Raw genomic sequence first — 19,453 nt, forward strand, 5'->3', positions numbered from 1 at the left:
TATGGAACAGTTTTTCTGTTATCCAGTTGTTTATTTGTAATTTTCAACTAGAAACTGTTGATTCAGCTTTTCACATACAAAACCCCTCATAGTACTGCTAGTGCCTCTAAACCACCGGTGTGTTTTTCTCTTCCCTCAACCACTAATTTGAACAAAATAATTTTGCAGTTTCATGGAGTAGTAACAGTTGAGACAATCACTTTATGCAGCTAAATTTATTCTCAGAACAGATTACATAAGTGGTCAACAGCAGGGAAAATTGTCCTTCTTCTTGTCAGTCATGTACTTTTATCTGCTAATAAACAGTGGTGTGTTTCCTTCTGTCTTACTGCTGTTAAATCGAACCTGCATTGGCTGTTGGGACAGCACACGGTGTGGCAATGTGTTAATTAACGTGCCCAAGAAAGAAGTAATGCATTCAGGGGTAATGCTGAAATGCTGAGCCCATATTGGCTCTTGAAATGAGAATGTTCTCTTTTCCATCAGTGATGTACTAACACTTTTCGATTCCATGGTAAATGATCTATGAAATGCTTGATAAAATTAAGAAATGTAGAACCCTTTCTGACAGCACTGGTGTGAGCTATTAGGTACTCCACAATTTTTGTTCCTCTGCCACTGAAGTGTGTAATATTCCTTTAAGTACAGGTGACTCTACACAGGAAGTATATAACTAGACCTCATTTTACTGTGAATGGATTCTATGCTGTTCTTATGCTATTTTTGTTATCCCCAGTTAACCAGCCTGTAGGTGGCCTCCATATGCTTGCATCTCCTGCACCTCCTTGCTCCCCTGTAAATGAAACAGTAAGTGGCTTAAATAAAGCCTACAGCCAGCACTACAGATTTCAAAAGAAAGGCTTTTATCTATTAGTCATTGACTGTGAATATAAATCTCCTTGCTTCTGCAAGGGAACCTGTTAATGACATGACTGACTGACTTGTGATACCTCTGACTTACTACTTGCATTGAAAAAATTATGAAGTTAGCTTTGCTTTACATGATTCTTCTACAGACTTCAATAAAAATGTGACTACAAATAATTACAAAGCCTGCCTTTTTTTTAGGCAACCTATAGAATACAGAGTGGAGAATGTTACAAGAGCACATCCAATAAAGACAATACATCAACATAATAAAGCAGGATATTTCCGTAAAAATAGAATAAATAAAATAAAAATATTTTAAGCTGTATTTAACAGGTTAAGTTAGAATGCGGCATCAGACATAAAAGGCATAGTGAACATGGCTGCTGGCCTACAGAATGACTAGGTATTATAAAAAATGCATAGATAACTGAAGGGTTGCTATAACATCAACTAGAACAGTTGCAGTTGCTCAGACACACACACACACCCACACTCCATACATACTTTTTTGGCCATGGTAAAAAGAGTGCCTGAATATATTGTGAAACAACAGATAATAGGCTATGTAATATTAGGCTCTGATTCTGCAAACACCTGGTGTATATTAAATCTTTTGGAGAATAAGGAGCTCTACTGAAGCAGAAAGGCCACATATAGTCAAATCATCAAGCACACTACTTAAATATTTGCAAAACCAACAGCATTTCGTTAACAGACATAAATCTCTTAAAACATACACTGGCGAATGATGTACAGCTTTTCAATACCTTTCTGTCTTCTCTGCCCTGCCTGCAGTTGCACACGTTGCTAATGAAGGCTAACCAGATGTTCCTAGCCTTGACAACACGGATGTAGAACCTTTACACTGCTGTTTGCTAAGTGTGGTTTAGTTAAAGAGAGTCTGGATCTCTCTTTTTAACACTAGTTAATCAGCACTGTGCAGATGCAATGACAAAATTTAATTGTACTGTTTAAAATTAATTCACTGCTGTACAACAGTTGCCAATCCCAAATCACAACAGGAATGTCAGCAGGAACTTTAAAAATACACAAAGTATTTAATTTAAAATAAATTAAAATGTGAATCACTAGCACAATGACGAACAAGGAAACTTTTATCTCTTAACTTCACAATCCTACCTAAGGGTACCTGTTAGCCACCAGAGTTTGAGAGCAGTCATCCCGGGGAATATTCAACACCAGGTTAGATGGGCAACTTCATCTGGTGAAAAGTGCCCCATGATAGGGGATTGGAATGAGACAACCTTTGAGGTCTCTTCCAAACCAAACAGTTCTGTGATTCTCTGATAGGAACTGAGTTTTACACTGCTCCTAACAGAGGTGACTGGGATCAGTACTGGAAAGTATAGAAGCTATATGCAAGCTGCCATCCCCATGCTGTGTGATCTGGCTCTGTGGTCAGTTCAGCCACAGGTACTGCTAAGGGGGATGGGTTTGTTTGCACCCCTCCCCTCCAGCTCTCCCTGTGCACTCAGCATAAGCAGCTTTTCCATCTGTACAGGCAATAGAGGCGGTGCAAAGGACGTGGCAAGAGTGTGAGTCTTGAGGGGGGGAACAGTTGCTTCAGTGCCTGAGGTGTAGAATCGTGGTCATGAAGAGATCTGAGATCCATAGCTCTTCAGAGGATATTGTACAAAGCTAAATTTAATTACAATAGTTGCATAGCCAGCCTTCACCTGACACTTGCTCATACATCACACAAAGTTTAGTAATGATTTTCCTGCATTTTTCACTGCAGAAATTTCTTGAATCACCATTATTTTCCTGTTGTGTTCCTAAGTTACTTCGCCAGGTGTGGTCATTAATTTCTTCGAACAAGGAAATAAAAAGTAAAATACTTTGTTTATAACAGTCTCTTGCATATTAAAATAAAAAAAGAGTTATTGTAACAAGAACTTTGCTAGGGCTCCTTTATCATTGGAGTATCACAAGATTTGCAGACTTGGGAGACAGAGTTTGGAACCTAGCTATAAATGGAGGCAAAACATTTTTAACACTAGTTAAACACACTTAATGTTCCATTTCCAAAATCTGTACCAATCTGCAGGTTTAGACAGAAGATGACAAAGGGAGAGACTGAAGATGCATGACTGCATTTCAAAATCAGCCTGAGGTACAATTTCAAGGGCAATGCTGAGCTGATTTGTGAGAGTCTGCAGGTGTGTAAAGTAAATCAATTAGATGAAGTCTTTGGAGCAAAAGCAGTGAAATCCAATTGTACTACCTGAAACACTATCCTGTTAAAAAAGCACTCTCTTTTTATTTTGTTACAAGGGCACTAAAAGTAAAATAAATTTAATGAAGTTTTGTAAAGAACAAGAAACAGAGTTGTTCTTCTTCTGGCATGCTAAGTATTCAGCAACAAACTCTGAGGGAAGAGAGAATTGTGGAGCCAGACACTGAACTGAACATTTCATCAAACACTTGTATGGAAAAGGTATGGAATAGTTTAGTCTCTATAACAGTTGTAAGAGAATAAAATCACTAACTGTTTCTTCTTATTCTTGATTGGTTTGAGACCTCCATTAAACAAACTATTTTTGATGAATTAATGATAAATTTAGGAGAATAAATTTAACACCCAGCAGTTGAATTTGTATGTTTAAAGCTGAAAAGCTTCAGTGGATCACCCTGCAACTCAATTACTGAAAACACTTATGGATTTTTCGTCATTGGTTTGGTTTTAAACAAAATTCTTCTGTAAGACCATAATGTGTAACCAGAAGATGACATAATGATGGTATGATTCAAAAACATGTCAGGGAGGTGTTAAAGTAGTAGCTAGACCAATGCTGACAAACAATTTAAAAGTAACAGGTGCAGTTCTGTAAAAAATAAAACTTGGTATTTAATCTACAGTAATTAAATGGTAGCTAATACTTGATACCTATTCCAGTGTTGAAAACAGAGCAAAGTGCTGTAGGATTTATGATTGGTTTATGACAAATCCAGCTCAATAAGGTGAAACTTTTAACTCGGGCATCATTCACTCCAAGGACTTTAGCATGAGTTCACTGGGAGGGACGTGGCCATATTCTCTTTTTTGTGTGAGTTTAGGTAATGTTTGTGTATTTACAATCAAACAGACCTTCCATTGCCCATGATGTAACTCACTGACAGCAAAAAAATTATTCATGCTTCTTTTCATATCACACGATGGTGGCAAGACGAGAGAACATGCTTATCTAACATTGTTTTGATAGGGGTACATTCTCAGAAGAGAAAGCATCAGCAACTGAAATGGAAGGCCAGACATTGTCTGTTCATTTTCCTTAGTGTAGCTACTGCTGTCTTCAGTCACATGGTAGGAGAATCTTCTCTTTTAAGCAGCTATGGCGTGTCGGTGACCGGACGCTTCTGTTTCAAAGTGTCAATGAGAGACAAGACTCCTCTTTTTACATTAGTTGTGACTCTTCTGGTCACCGAGTCTGCAGGCGGCGGGGGCGGCCGAACTTTCTGTGAAGGAGGTCTGGCTACTAAGCACTTCTGATACCGTAACTGCAACAAAGCAAAGCCATTCTGTAATCATTACTGGATCAAATCACTTCACAGACAATTTTAAATACACTTCTAGTATTTTCTCATTAAATGTAGTCAAACATCTGCTTTGGCTGTGTCAAAAAGCTTAGCTGAAGTTAATGGGAAATTGGTCTGTCAGTGTTTAGGCAGAAAATGTCCATTGGCACACAACAGATATGGGTATAAATCATATAAATACCCATTTGAATTTCTGTGTTCAGTTACTCTTGAAAAAGGATTATTTTCTGGATTTCATAACATGACTTCAAGCAAAATGTTTTTCTGGTGTTAGACAATCTTCTGGTGTTAGTCTAATTTACGTGCATGTTGCAGAGGTTAGGAGAGAAAATAATTAAAGGGGCATTTTTCACTAAGCTGGCGCTTCAAACGTTAGAATGTTTGGATTTTAATTTATTAAATATATCCTAGTATTCCTATTTCTATCTTTATTTTCTCTGTCTTGAAATTAATATAATTAAAAATTTGAAAAAATGCTTATTTATGGAGGCAGTGAAAACTAAAGGGCTGTTACATGCCTTTGAAGAAGGTCACTTACCATACAAGCAGCCTGAACAGCTTCTGATACATTGCCTGCATTTGGTTCACACCAAAAAACATGGCACTCAAAATGCTGGTTTCCTGTGTCCATAATGAAGGCGAACGTGTGGATGTCTTTGCCTACTCCCATGAAGGACAGGAACCGCACACGACACTCCACCATGACTTCCTCTTCATTCTGATCATGAACCAAAGGATTGACATTACTACTGGATACTTTGTGGAACTTTCAATTTTGCTGAATGGGAGGATATCCTGATACAGATTGGTAATTCCTTCTTATCCATCTGTGTAAACCAAACATGCTCAGGCCTGGGCGGGATCTCCCTGTCCCGGCTGTCAGCGAGGCTTTGAGCATTGCCACAAAATTTTAAAATGTTGTACATTTTAGAAACTACTTGTTTTGTGAAGAAACAAAACAACATAGGTATAATGACTCCAAAACATGCTCCCCTATTACTGGTATGTTATAGAGATGTTGATTTAGTACCTCATCAAAAGACATATATAAAATACAGCATCAGTAAGTCTCACTCCATGGAAGATGCTCTACATTTTCCTCTGTAGCACAAATTTTTATATTACTCTTGGCTTCCATACCAAGAGTAAGGCAAATGCAATTTGGAATTTAGGATTGCTACTACTTTGGGCTTAACCTTCAACATTTTAGGCTCAAAATTCCTAGAAAGGAATACACTGAATTTAATTATCTAATTAATATTTATAATAATTTATTTCTGAGAACATGCTTGGAATGATAAATAAAACTGAAACTAGTATGAGCAGTAAGAGTTTCTGCAGATTCTGGAAAGAAATAAAATGCAAAATAAGCAAATAAATTTTAGTTTAAATTAACCCAACTAGCATTTCTGTATTCCTGGATTTCAACACTCATTTTAATTGTGTTTTAAACAACACAGTCTGCCTTACTCTTTCATTGATGACTGTGACAGTAGCATCAGCAACGTTCATGGTAACTGGCAACCAGTCATCTTTGCTAGAGGAAGCCATTAGACTTTCAATGGCACTGTTCAGAGTATCCATTCCTAAAAGAGAATAAAATTAACTACTTAAAAATAATATATATGAAATGTAACAGATTTTTTAATCTCCACACAGTACTACAGAAAACAGATTGTTTTGTGTTCCTTATTAAAATTAATTTGATCATGGAAGAAGGTATTGTGAAGTTGTATTTCTCCATCTGGAAGACCAAAGCAGGTGCCTCTGGCTTACAAAAAAACCTGTATAGCATCTTGTTTAGCTTTTGTACTGTTTCAGTTCTTTAGGGCCCTTCTCATTAGTAGCAGAGCTCATATTCAGAGAAAGCTGTAGAAAGAAACTCTGCCTTCTTGGCAGCTCCCAGAATACCCTGTTTGCAAAACACATGTTCATGTGATGCCCTGAATATTATATGTCTTTATGCCTGATTCATGTGACTGAAACAGAAGAGTTGCTACACTCCAAAAGTCATGCACTGGCAGCTGACAAGCCATTAGAATTTAAGCAAGGTAGTTTGGAATTCACTTAAGTGTTACATACCCACAGGTTTAGCTACAGGTAGCATGCCCAGGTACTGGACGTGAAACTTCTGTACTAGTTCTGTCTTTGGTGTTGGAAAATCTACTGCATGGGAACAAAAGTCAATTTCTATTAATCAGCATTCACAGCAGGAAAAAACACTCTTATTTCATTAATAACATAAACCTGTTTACCCATTAATTGTACTCTGAAGGTATTACATCAATTTAAAGAAATTTTTATTCCTTCTAACAAGAACAAGCCTCAGTAATTTCTAAAGGAATTTTTGGTCTATGCTAAGAATAAAATCACATTATAATGTTGGCATATTAAAATGGAGAAAATAAAGATGAATGGGTCTCTGAGATGTATAAACCTAAGTTTCACTGCAACAGCTATGTAAAATCTGTAATCTGCTTTAATACCATCCTGAACAGTACACATTACACAGACCATTGCACAATCTGATGTATGGATTAGGAGTAAGATATTCAGTACAAACTGGTGGATCTAGAAGCAAATAGTTTGCTGTAAAAGTAATACAAAGTATATTTTTTCTCCTGGAATAGTTTCAAAACAGCAACTACTAAGATACGACAAATAACAGCACACAAAGGTAACTTCCTTCTACCATGCAGTGAAGTGTGCAACAGCTGGATGACAACCCACTTGGCACCCTTGCCTCAGAAGTTGCTAAAATAGATGCTGAAACCTAGGAGTACCCCTATGGCACTTCTGAATCCAAGTGAGTAACTGGAGTATATTCTGGTTTTAAGGAAGATTTGGCCAACTGGTGCAGTCTCAAGTCAGGAAGTATTTTGATTTGAAAAATACAATAATCTGAGTAGCCACAAATAAGTATGACTGTGTTTGAAACACTTTCATTTCAAAATAAAAGAGGAAATGCACAAGATGACATTACTGAGCAGGACTCTGTAACTGTCAATATAACCAAGAAAAATACATAAAGTAATAGAGGAACAGATTACAATCAGTCAGATACATTAATTACAGATTAATGATATAATAGATTTTATTACAGATACATCAGGAATACACCCCTGACCTCTCCACCCAGCATGCTCCATTTTTGTCAAAATCTGCATCAGAAACAAAACTTATCTAAAACAGGACCATCCTGAGGATACTAGCTGTAACACACAGTACCTTGCAGAGGAACATCAAGGGTGACATTCATCCTGTCTTGCAATGAGCTGCAAGCCATAGCTTTAGCATTTTTCCGTTCAGCCATAATCTGAAGACAGTAATAATACAGCATTAAAAAAATATGTAGTACAGTAGCAACTACAATCCTATTTCTGAAATCTGAAATAAGTTAGAGGGCACATGACTCAGCAGGTTATTATTTTTTAACATTTTTAACAGATAATGATTTTAATGGTTAGCAACTATTTTCCTCTATGTCCTGCAGGATAATACAACTGAATAACACAATTCAAACAAGGTCTGATGTATTTATGGAGTTTAACATCATTAATTGAACCTCTGTGTTCTTTTTCAATTTTGAACCTGCAGCTTCTTTATTTTTCAGGAAAGCCTTTGGCCTCTATACACAATTGTCAAATCAAAAGCACCTATCATCCTCCTCAAATCTAAATGCCCACTCTCCCATAATTCCCATCCATTTTCATCCTTTTCCTTAAAAATTCTCTACACTGTTTCTCATTGCCAATTATATAAATGAAACTAACACTGCATACAACTGCTGATTATATGTATAAGACTCAAGGACCTCTGAACAGACAAATGCAGCTGATTTTAAATCCACTTGCCTTTGAGCAGATTTCGTGTAAACTTGTAGCAATGGCTTTTGCAGGTGTGTCACATCGAAACACATGACATTTCAGAATTCTTGTGTCTTTGTCTCTTGCCACATAAGCAAAGTCTCTGTGTAAACAAGACAAATGGACACATTAGAAACATGCAAAACAAATTCGATGACATTAGAATCAGTAGCATTTCCAAAACTGCAAGTCCGACTTCAGCTTGTCTCAGCTCTCAAGGTATAAAATACATGCCTTCAACAAAGCAGGTCTACAAATACAGTAAACTGCTTACCCATGAAACATATATCTATATAATCCAAAAACTTAATCTATATAATAAAAAAGCTCATTATGGTTTCCTAACCATGCAACTTACTCAAGTTACAACCTGTAATTCCAAATGCAATTTTAAATAGCAGAATTTACTCAAATATGTTACTGAAGATGAAGTAGAGAATTACATATTAAGATAGAAACCTTATGCAGTTCTTGACTGCTAAAAAAACCCAAGAAACAACATACAACACCATAGTTAGAGAAAAATCGTATTTCAAACGACTGTGAGAAGTGTTTAAAATATGCAGATAGTAATTAGAGATCTGGTTGCATAAGGGAGATGTGAACCTGCTGAGCTTTGCTCACACTAATTGCCCTAAATTTCTGACCTTATTTTTTCAAAAGTTAAATAAAGCTGCCCTACAAAAGGGATTTTTGCACAGTACTGGCTAGTCAGCGCAGCACAGTATTGCTTTCTAGCATGGATGGAGGAAGTGCCACAACTAGGTTTATTTTTTCTCAGCCTGCTTAAGAGTTGGAGCTCTTCTGAAACAGTCACAGTGATACATACTGAGCCAGGAAGAAGTCTGGCTTTGCCCAGCTGCCATCCTTGCTATACCAGACTCTGCTGGTCTTGCACCTCTGCTTTTTCATGTCCTCCAAGCAACCACTGCTCATTCCTACTTTGTGATTCTCCAGCTACCTTCAGATTTCTCTGGGACTTTGCTCCAACCTCTTATGCCTGAAGTCTCTTTTCTGTGCCATTCTGCTTTACACATAATTACCAGCAAAGCTCTCAGTGATGAAGAGATAGGAGGGATATTCCTAAGCCACAGACCTAGTATAAACTCAAGTATTTCTGTATATAAAAGTCTGTAAATATTCTGAGCAGGGTTTAATGTAGCATGGATAGCCAATTTTAAAATGAATTTTAAATGTTCCGTGAATTGAAGAATTTTACACTGAAGCTATCCAGGGAGAATCAGACTGTGACAAATGGATTGCTGGTCATCCTGCTCTGTACAAGATACAGCCACTGTCCTGCAGTTAAGTACTGTGCCTGTATCTAATTGAGCTGCACATTTTGCTTTTCATCAGCCCTTGCAATATAAGGGCTGCTCAGTAACAGGTACAGGTGGTTGTTGTATGATGAATGATATTTAAAAAAAACCCAAGCCACACAAAACTATCAGTACATGAGATCTGAAAGCAATTCCACATGACTGAAGCATGCAGAAACACAGTGAAGCTGGAGGCCCCTGTCCATCTCGCTGCATCCCAGCCTGCAGTGGCACACATTAGGGCACAGCAGGGGCAGGAGGCAGTGGGGCAGCACGTGGAATGTGCTGCCATCTGAACCCTTCCTGCATGGAGAATGCAGCCCATGGGCTGCATTGGCTGTCACTGGCTGCAGCACAGCCCTGCCAGCATGTGAGACACAGGCATCCTTTGGGACAGTGTTTTACCCAACTGATGGTGACCTGCAGGAAAAATCACCAAGCAATAATCCAGGAAGGTGCTGTCTATTACAGACAATGCCCCAAGGCTTCCTCCACAAGTCCTTTTGTCACAAGAGCTTTTTGGCATGTTGTTCGTTTTTCTGTACTGCAAGATGCTGAGTTTCAGCTGGAATCTTGCTTCTGGAAAAAGACTGATGCTTTTGGCTCATCTGGACATGTGCCAAGCCTTGCTTTAGAATGGTTTCCTCCTTGCTTAATGCATCAAAAGCAGGCTGAAGACTGCTAGCTGGACTCCAAGAGAAGAGGGCATGGATCACCTGTAGCCCATGTAGCAGCTAAGGGGAAAAAACATGAAACAAGGTGCCATGTAAAAAACCTCATGGGACTGGTGGTGGGTGCTGGGAAGGAGCTGCCAGGACCACCTGGCCCACGCCTCAGTACTGCATGCAAGGCTTGTGTCCTGCCCCTCCAGCACGTGGTCCTGCAGCTTCTGTAAATATTTCTGCTTGTAATGGTATGCAATCATAAACAAGGCCGTGTAACACAATTACAGAAGAAAATTACACACCAGCCAGTACATCAGTTTCAAGTACTGAGAGCTAATAAAACCCTGGTGGTGGTGTTGCAGACTCACACACCAGTGTTTTACTTTAAGTACCTGAACAGCTTGAACAAAGTAAATCAGCTAATCACATTCATGGATTGTGACTATAATAAAGCTTTAGATTATCAGGGCCTGCATCTACTGAGACAAAGTATGAAATGTAAATTCTTCTAAACCTGTGGTACCACATCACACTCAACCCTGCCAGCACCATCTGTTTTGAAATCATCAATCAAAATTAGCACACAAACCAGCCTTCCCCCTTCTGGCAGCACACAGACAGTACCCCTGATGCCATTAATTCATGGAAGTCACCTAGATGCTTGCAGGAGTGGCCCTACATGGCAGCCCAGCAGCCAAGACCTGGAGATGGGGTACCAGCTGGTGGCAGCTGGCTCCTCCACTGCCAGCAGGAGCCTTGCTTCAGGAATTTCGAGGCACTCAGAGAACAGAGCTCCATGGTTTGTCTTGGAGAAGAAAGGTACAGCTTTCTTAGGATTTCAGAGCATCTGCTTCCTATAGCAACAATAAAACTTAGGAAAAGCTTTGTGTTTCTCCTACATTGGACCACAATGGAACAGCTTCTTTTTTGTCCAAAGCCTTGAATCCCAAGTAAGCCAGAAGACCAGACTCTGATTCTTCCTCCACTTCAGATCTTTTCTGGGTTGCTTCATCTATAAAGCTTCATTTGACTGCCGCTCACTTGAAGCTGATTAACATTTAAGTGAGATTTATGTGCCAAAGGCCCCTGGGATAATGAAGAAGTGCTGAGCAACGTGTTTGCAATAGAAAAATCTACAGAAAAGGGCAAATGCCTCCTCTTACCCTATCTTTACATTCTGCTAGGAAAAACAAGTGAAAAAATAAGTTTAAAAGCTATTACAAAGCCCACAGCTGCATAGAGAGCTAGCACAGGGTTAACATCACATCTCATCCAGCTGGATGAGTCTCTGTCTCCATAGAGTGTGTGTGCACATGAAATTGGTGGGATCTAAATGACAGCTCCTAGTAAAATTTAATTCCATGTCAGTGGGGAGAGCAGCAAGGTGTTTAGTGGGAGATTGGTGCTGCAAACAAAGCTGTATAGTCTTGAAATTTGAAGTGCAACACTTCAATTGGTAGAGGGTTATACAGAAGTACTGCAGAGAAGGTAATTTTAATTTTTTAAAAATCATTTACACACTACATCATCCACTAATAACTTTCCAGTTCTAGGAACTGGAATATGAATCAGTAATCAAGATAAAAGCTAGATAAACAACAAAAAAAAAAGATAAGAATTTCTTTGTGTAAGAGTGGGTAAGACTGGTTCTGCTGAACAGTTAAAATTTATAGTAATTTATTTTGAAAGAATACAGAATTAGAGAAAGACATTTTAAAAAGCAATTTTGAGAGTTGAAAGGACAATGTAAGGTGCTAAGTAGAAGGGAATATAATTTCTATTTGCTCTTTTACTCTTTTTAATTGGCAAATGTCTACAGTCATTGACTAAACCTTAGATAATCATACCTATTTAACACCTGGCTAAGCATCACTTAGCTGCTCAACCTTGGATGAATATAATCACATTAAAAGCAATTTATGCTAATGCTGTCCTGTTTGAGTAGCAGTTATAACCATTTGCCACTATTAGGCTAAAGTCCTAGGAGGCATCTCAATTAAGTACAGCCTAAAAGAGTAGCACATCCTCCATTACCTTCCAACATTAAACTTATTTCTTCAAAAGACTGTAGAAAAATGTAGAATTGCATGAATCCTAACATTCTAGCCTTAAAGTATGAAATAAAATTTTTTACTCTTCTCAATAAAATTAAATTGCTGCTGTTTAAAACATCTACATTGCAATTATACACATGCAGGAAAATGAACATTTCTTTCCAGATTTATGTGTTACAAATTGTAACAAGAATCCTCTAATCACAAAATTATATGCTCTGGGTTTGTCTTAAAATTGATTGAAATTCATCCAGAATAGCCTACAGAAGATGATTTCTCTGTACTGGTGTATAACTTCTGTAACTGCAGGGTCAGAGAACGGGTATGCCAGGCTGTGAGGAAACCATCTCCTGAGTCTGTAACTTTCAGGCTTGACTTTGCTTTCCTGGAAACAGCTCACTAGAGACTTATGAAAGCAGGAAACACAAAGGGGAGAGTAGCACCTCTATAGCAGAGCAGGGTCAGAGCACCTGGCAGGGGGCTGCCACTCACTGTCAGCTTGAACGTCCATGGGAGCAGAGGAGGAGGAAAGGGGAGAAGGGAGAGAAGGCACAGGATAAAAGCAGGTAAATACAATGCCATCAAGACCATCCTGGGGAGGGGTTTTTCCATGACACACAAAGTACCATGAATGGCAGAGAAGATGAGGTGCAAGAAACCCTGCAGTAATACGTATGTTGGAAATTACAGATCCTCTGGATTAACATTTCAGGCTTTTTATCCAGACTTCTTATTCACATAGGAGAAAGGAGAATGGCTTATGGCTGAAATAGTGTTTGTGACTCTGTTCAGTTCACTTGTGTTTTTATTACGGTCACATCAAGGAATTTGCAAAGTTAGGGAGAAAAATCCAAAGGTAAGAAAACAATAACTAGATGAAACAAGCAGCATTTACAAATGCTGCAAAATCTGTTTGTAAAAGATTTACTGAGGACTTTTCAACTACCAGATACCAGACAGATACCAAGTGAAACCACTGCTTCCCTTCCACCTGGTCCAAATGAAACTCATAGCCCCTTCAGGTGAATATATACCCAACCCTTTGGAATCAAATCCTGGAGGAGGAGGAGGAAGAAAAATAACTATTCCCAAGAGTCTTCTCCTTCCCATTTCTGTTATACAGTAACCACGCGTACCCTTCTCTCCTCGGTGATGAGAGCTAAAAGTGATGTGGGAGAGAAAGAATTTTTCCTGTTTCTGACAGTTACTGGAAACCCTAAATACACATTAAAGCCTTCCATTTTTCTTCACTCCAAGCACTTCACCTCACAGAGCTCCTCCCCCTCTTTAGCTACTCTCCAGCCATAGCACACATGGCCACCATGATTTTTAGATCCAAGCAGTTAAAATGCCCTTCCCAAGAAGAGGGAGGGGGATTTTTCTTATTTCAGTTTTTACACAATTTGCAGCAAAACATCAGTTCTGCATTTTAATAAATTATCCTCAAATGGTCTGGCATTGACAGAGTGTAGCTTGTTTTTCTAATTCAAGCATCAAGTTTGTAGGGCAAATTATCTCCTGCTGAAAGGCTGTTTGCTTCATTCCTTGATAATGTCACTTGCTAACTCTGAAGGAGGAGCTATGGCTACTTTGTGTGATACTCAGAGGCTTTAATCTGGCAGCTCTAAAACTCACAGCTCCCGGTTTTTCTTTGATGTCTTATCAATGCCACAGTTCTGTGTGCTTCCAAAACTCCTTAAAGCCCTCTCAGAGCTGATGCGTCTGGTACAGCAGCTCAGCCCTTCAGAGCCCAGCACTTCCAAGCCTGAAAGCATTTGCATGACTTTCACTCCAATTTCCCTCCTGCAGCCTGATGCTTAGGCAGCTGCAAAAGCTGGTCCCCCAGATGGGCTTTCAGGGTCTCGGTGCTGCCTGCCACCTTCTCCCGTGCCCAGGGGACAGGAGCCCTGTCAGCCTCGCCACCACTGCCTCACTAGCTTGAAAGGTGGCTCTGAGATGTTACAAATCCTTTCCCTCTCTACTACCAAGGGTTTTATTCTACTCCTGCAAAGGGCCACAGGTTTGCATCAAATGGAGTCACGTCAAAGTGCAGTTCTCCAGATCCACGAGCTCTGTTAGCACGGTGACAACAGTACAGGTTGTACAGGTTAAATGTTTGTTCCATGTTGGTCCTCCTTCCCAGCCTGACCTCACAATCACATGGCCAAAGCACCACCATCGTGGCAAGGAGGACAATGTCACATGTGCCATGGTCACCACCAAGGGGGTGCCCTGGGAACTGAGCTCCTGTGGGTCTGGCAGCCCAAGGAGACACAGATGACTGTGTATTACATCTAGCTGGGGCCGGGGGTCACACAGGGCTTACAGCTGCTCACCAACTGCTACACAGGCATGGTAGACTGAAAAGTCAATCAGTAGCTTTGACCTCTGCTTGTATTACAGATGCATTTAACAAAAGGCAGAACTTCTGGGACAGATCGTATGAAAAATCACTGGCCACTGACTTGGTCAACACAAATTTTTCAGAGTGTTATGTTGGTATTTTCCTTAACTACTTCACAATATTTTTGAAATGTGCACGGCCAGGGGGCTGCCTTCCTACCCTTGTGCACACACAGAGAAAAGGCACACAAATTAGGTCGTTTTCCAAGGCCATTATAGTTGCTGCTTCTCCCTGGAGCATTGTAAAGTGGTGGTTTAACTCTTCAGGATGGCCAGCATGATGAATCCTGAATGTCCTTTAAGTAAATGAATCTGTTATTATGCCTGTGAACCTCTGAACAGCCTCTTTTCAGCAGATCCTGTAAATTTGACTTTGACAAATAATTAGTATTTAGATATTTTTGACAATGCTTCTGTCTTCCAGCTCTAATTGGAAGATCTAATGGGCTTTTGTTTAAAAGGAATATTTAAAGATTTAATAAAGAAATGCATCAAGTTGAGACGCTCAAAGCTCTGTTACACATTTAACTGGAGACAGAAGACTACACCAGAATAGTTAATCTCTCCAGTGTGACTTGTTTTATAAGCAAGGCTTCCTAGTTCTCCTTTGTTCTTTATTATTCAGACAGAGAACACAGCAGTTGTGCACAGACATTACACACGAATCTGCTTGAAGCACACTTTTGCCAGTGCTAGGCTGGAAGGATCATCACTCTCCACATGCATGAAACCTACATTAGACTGCAAAACCATAATCAAGAAAGTTCAAATATTTCCCTAGGCCAACACTGCCTGAAGAATTAATTAAAAAAAAGTCAGACCTGGAAATCAATCTCATTACATTCCACAAAGCAAACACAAAGAATAGTCTGCACCTCTAAACCACATTCCTTCCACCCAGTCCCACTTTCAAGTTTTTGCAATTTAGAAGAGCAAATAAACCCCAAATCTCATCTGAGGCATGCAATTCTATTGCTAAGAGCCTTTGGAGTGGCTGCAGCCCTTGTGCTGCAAAGCACCTGACTACAATGCCTTAGTGTCTGTGCTCCCATGAAACAGGAAGCATTGTAGAGAATGCCAAACGATCCCTTTGTACATCCAAACAAATAAAAAGTACTGGGGACAACTTTTCTTCAAACTTAAAGTACAAGCAAGCAATCCAGATGGACCCAAAACAAATACCAAAATATAAAATAAATGTTTACTTTTTCAAATCTTGCTAAACCTGAAATCCCCTGCTCTCAGTACCATGTTTCCTTAATCTTTTAAATAAAAGCTGTGATTTTAACACTACTGTTTTGTGTTTCAGATTCCAGAAAACATCATCATCTGAATTTAATCCCAAGACCTGAAGCAAATACTGAAATCCACTGCACTGCATGATTTTAAACTGTTCTGTTATCTGAGGGTTTAGGGCCTGAGGAAAAAAAAACCCCAAAACAACCAACAGCCAGTATAAATTGGACAATTCTGTTAACAGCAAATTGAAAAGGTGACAGATATGAATTTACTCACTTAAGTTGAGCTTCTGCTCACTGATACAAGCAAACCAATACAACATTTTTCAGTGCATGCCAGAAGGATAAACACAAAAAAGGAAAAATGAAAATAATTTACCTCTCTCTGAATCCAGGGAAGCATGAAGAAACAGAAAGAGCAAGTTAGGAAGCATTCAAGCAGACAGAGCTCCAGCATATGATAAGACAGGGTAGCTGAAAAGTGCTGTACATTTAACATACACTGTTTGTTTGTAGCACAGCATATCTAAGCATACACCCACTATTTCCTCTCAACACCTTTTTTTCATTGAATATTGTTGCTCTGAAGTTTGTATTTTTGGAAACATGCAATGAAGCCAACAGGCATCAGCTGAATTCAGTGAGGCAGTGCAGACATATCAATGGTGGGAGGTAATACAGCTTAAAATACCACACACAAGTCTGGGAAGCAGTATGCAGAAAGTATAAATAGACACAGAAAGTGCATGAACCTTCCTTCTTCCAAAATAATACTTTCTACAGCAGACACTGACAAAAGAAAGAAGAATAATTCTTCAGGTTGTTCAAACCTTACATTGTTTAAGCTCAAAGAGAAGAAATATCATCATCAGTTTTTTAAATGCCTCTCCCAAAAGCTCATACCTCAAGGTCACTTGGGGTTTTCTGAAAGTTGCACCCTGAAGAAGTGACAGCCTAGGGAACAACCTTCCACGAGCACTGAACTGAAGCCAGGATGTATAAAATCACCACACACCTTCATTTCTAACACACTTCAGCAGCCACAAACTTTTGGTGTGACTTGACCACCATCCCATTCCCACAGGCAAAGGCAGAGAGGAGAGGCACAAGTTTCCCTGGCTGTGGCTGCCCTCCTGCCCCCTCCCGCAGACCTGCTCTGCCTGCCTCCTGCCCTGGAGCCTGGAGGAGGCTCCCTGCACCTACCACAGCCTGCTGCCTTCCAGGTCATGCAGCCACCACAAAAGCCCAGCAGGGTGAGCTGCCAGGGACACGTGTGCTCCTGGAGCTTGTCCTGTGAAGAAAGCACAGTTCCCTGGGATGTTACCACAGAGGGTTGGCTGGACTGGAGAAGGATGCGGGCTGCATGATTCTTTGCACCTCTCCTTAAACACTGGATGTCACTCTGTGCAAGGCACAGTGTCTCTACAGGGATAATGGCCATTCTCAGAAGAGAGCTACTTAGTCCTGCTCTCCTACTCCTGCCTCCTGCATGCATCTCACAACTTCCCTTTTTTAAGAAGGGCTTAACTCTAGTGAGCATCTGAGCATGGTTCATACACTGTGTGCAAAAATGTGGGACCCTACATCATTCAAGCTTGTAACTGACTCTCGGGGGAAAAAAAAAAAAAAAAAAAAAAAAAAGTGGAATGGAAAAATCATTATGTAACAAGTAATAAGGCTAGGATTAAAGACAGAGCACACTGAAGAGAAGGGATCCAATTCCCATTACACATATCATGTCAGCAAGCTTGCAGCAATTGATCTGTTGCCTAGAAATGGCTTAGTGAATAGATTGGGAATAAACATAAGTTTTCTAAGGCATGTTTTAGCTAAACATGTATATGGTTCCCTAATGAATCCATCTGAAATGGATGTGTATGCATGCAACTAGAAATATAATTTTTTCTCATGCTGAGATGAAACTTCTGTCACAATTTGTACTTGCTGCCCCTTGTAATAGTCTCTATGTAGCTCCTTGTGACAAACAGGAATTCACTGCAACAAACTCTCCATGGACACGTCAGAGCTCCATCACAGGAGGCTGACAGGATGCTAGACTATTTCACTTAGGCTCCCCTTCCCATAAATGGCTGGATCAAATGTTTTTTTCACATTCCTTCCAATCTGTGCTGTTCTATTATTCTAAGAAAGCAGTCAACTTGGGAAAATTATCTATATTTACAAATGTAATGGACTTTCCCAGAAATTTTACAACAGAAGCATGAAACTTAGCTTCACTGTAAAGAAGAAACACATGGTGCTCTGCTCCACTCCTGTCATACACTGAACTGGGAGTCTCAATATTGCAAATATTGGAAGCCTTTCAAACCTAAACACTGTTGACACTGTATGTCAATGCCAATATGAAAATCAGAATTGAAAAAGTAGTATCACTTTCACTTTCTGAGAAAACACAGTGTTTCTAAGTAGTATGAGAAGTAAAACATACATTATTTTTCTTTGTCCATTAATCACTGATTTTATATGAAGTAGACAAACAGAGATTTCCATCTCCCAGAAAAAAACATTATACTGGAGAAATTGTCCTGTAACTTAACATACTGGTGGGGAGGAAAGGAAAAGAAGTCTTAGAGACACAAAACATGACCTGCTGGAGCAAACTCTGAAAAGGAGATCTGTTAATTCCCCAATTGTTATGCAAGATACAACTGGACAGAACAATAACCACTGCAGCTGCCAGCCCAGAGAAAAGAACACTGAAGGAAATTCAGGAAGGTGAGAGAAAAACAAGCAGTTGAGCTGCTGGACTTCCTCAGGCATCCAGAAATGAGTGGGGCTCTGGCTGCCGTGGCATGCATATGAATCAGGGGAGGCTACCTCCTGTTTCTAATCAGTTAAGTACAGCTTTGCAATTAACCCAACAACTTCTCATGGAGTGTCTTGTAATTAATTAATTATTTTCATACAAAAGACTATTTGCCTATATTTTCTTTACATTCTAGTAGCTCAAATATGGTTAAATAATTTACCTTTAAACTTAAAGAAACAAATTTTTAAAAAAACCGCCCCAAGGCTAAAAAGTAGATAGGGAAAGTTTCAGTTCAAGTGGCAGATTCTGGTGACTGCTCTAAGTGCCAGAAATGCTGCAAGAGCAGCTGTACATGTGCTTTGGTGTGGTACCCTACATATCCTTTTCCAAACTGAGTTTAAACGGGTCAAGCCAGAGCCTGCCAACAACCTTGGAAGACAATCCCCAGAAAATTGTGTCAGGGCTGCTACACAGATTCGAGATTAATTTCTGAGGGGAAAAGGCCAAGACCAAGAAAAACAGCCTGTAGAGGTGTGAGAAAGGACCTTCCTCCTGGAGCAAACCCTGAGAGGACATCGCCTTCCAGGGAAGTGGTAACAGTCTCTTCCCTCCCCATCACTTCTGCCAGGCTCATTTATTCCAGGTTGTTTTCTGATTAGCGCCTTTAGGGACAGAGAATTGCAATACTGGAAGGGCACCTGCCTCTCTGA

The 19,453-nt window shown here is 39.7% G+C and overlaps 1 protein-coding gene across 11 annotated transcripts in view; it reads right to left on the reverse strand.

Moving 5' to 3' along the window:
- Positions 1-200: 200 nt before the first annotated feature.
- Positions 201-19,453, reverse strand: part of APBB2 (amyloid beta precursor protein binding family B member 2) — a 165,728-nt gene continuing 146,475 nt past the window's right edge. For 9 of the 11 annotated variants that reach the window (XM_077782812.1, XM_077782817.1, XM_077782819.1 and 6 more), the window contains 6 exons: positions 8,283-8,397; positions 7,657-7,744; positions 6,511-6,594; positions 5,899-6,014; positions 4,967-5,146; positions 201-4,389 (listed from right to left, as the gene is read on the reverse strand). In XM_077782812.1, coding sequence (XP_077638938.1) covers positions 4,222-4,389; positions 4,967-5,146; positions 5,899-6,014; positions 6,511-6,594; positions 7,657-7,744; positions 8,283-8,397 — 751 coding nt within the window. In that variant the 3' untranslated portion in view covers positions 201-4,221. Of the gene's footprint in view, positions 4,390-4,966; positions 5,147-5,898; positions 6,015-6,510; positions 6,595-7,656; positions 7,745-8,282; positions 8,398-16,352; positions 17,104-17,137; positions 17,583-19,453 lie in introns of those variants that run through there. The other 2 variants (XM_077782820.1, XM_077782818.1) reach the window with 2 other exon arrangements.

Source organism: Lonchura striata, chromosome 4 (genome assembly GCF_046129695.1).
Source record: "Lonchura striata isolate bLonStr1 chromosome 4, bLonStr1.mat, whole genome shotgun sequence".
In the NCBI taxonomy this organism is placed as follows: Eukaryota; Metazoa; Chordata; class Aves; order Passeriformes; family Estrildidae; genus Lonchura; species Lonchura striata.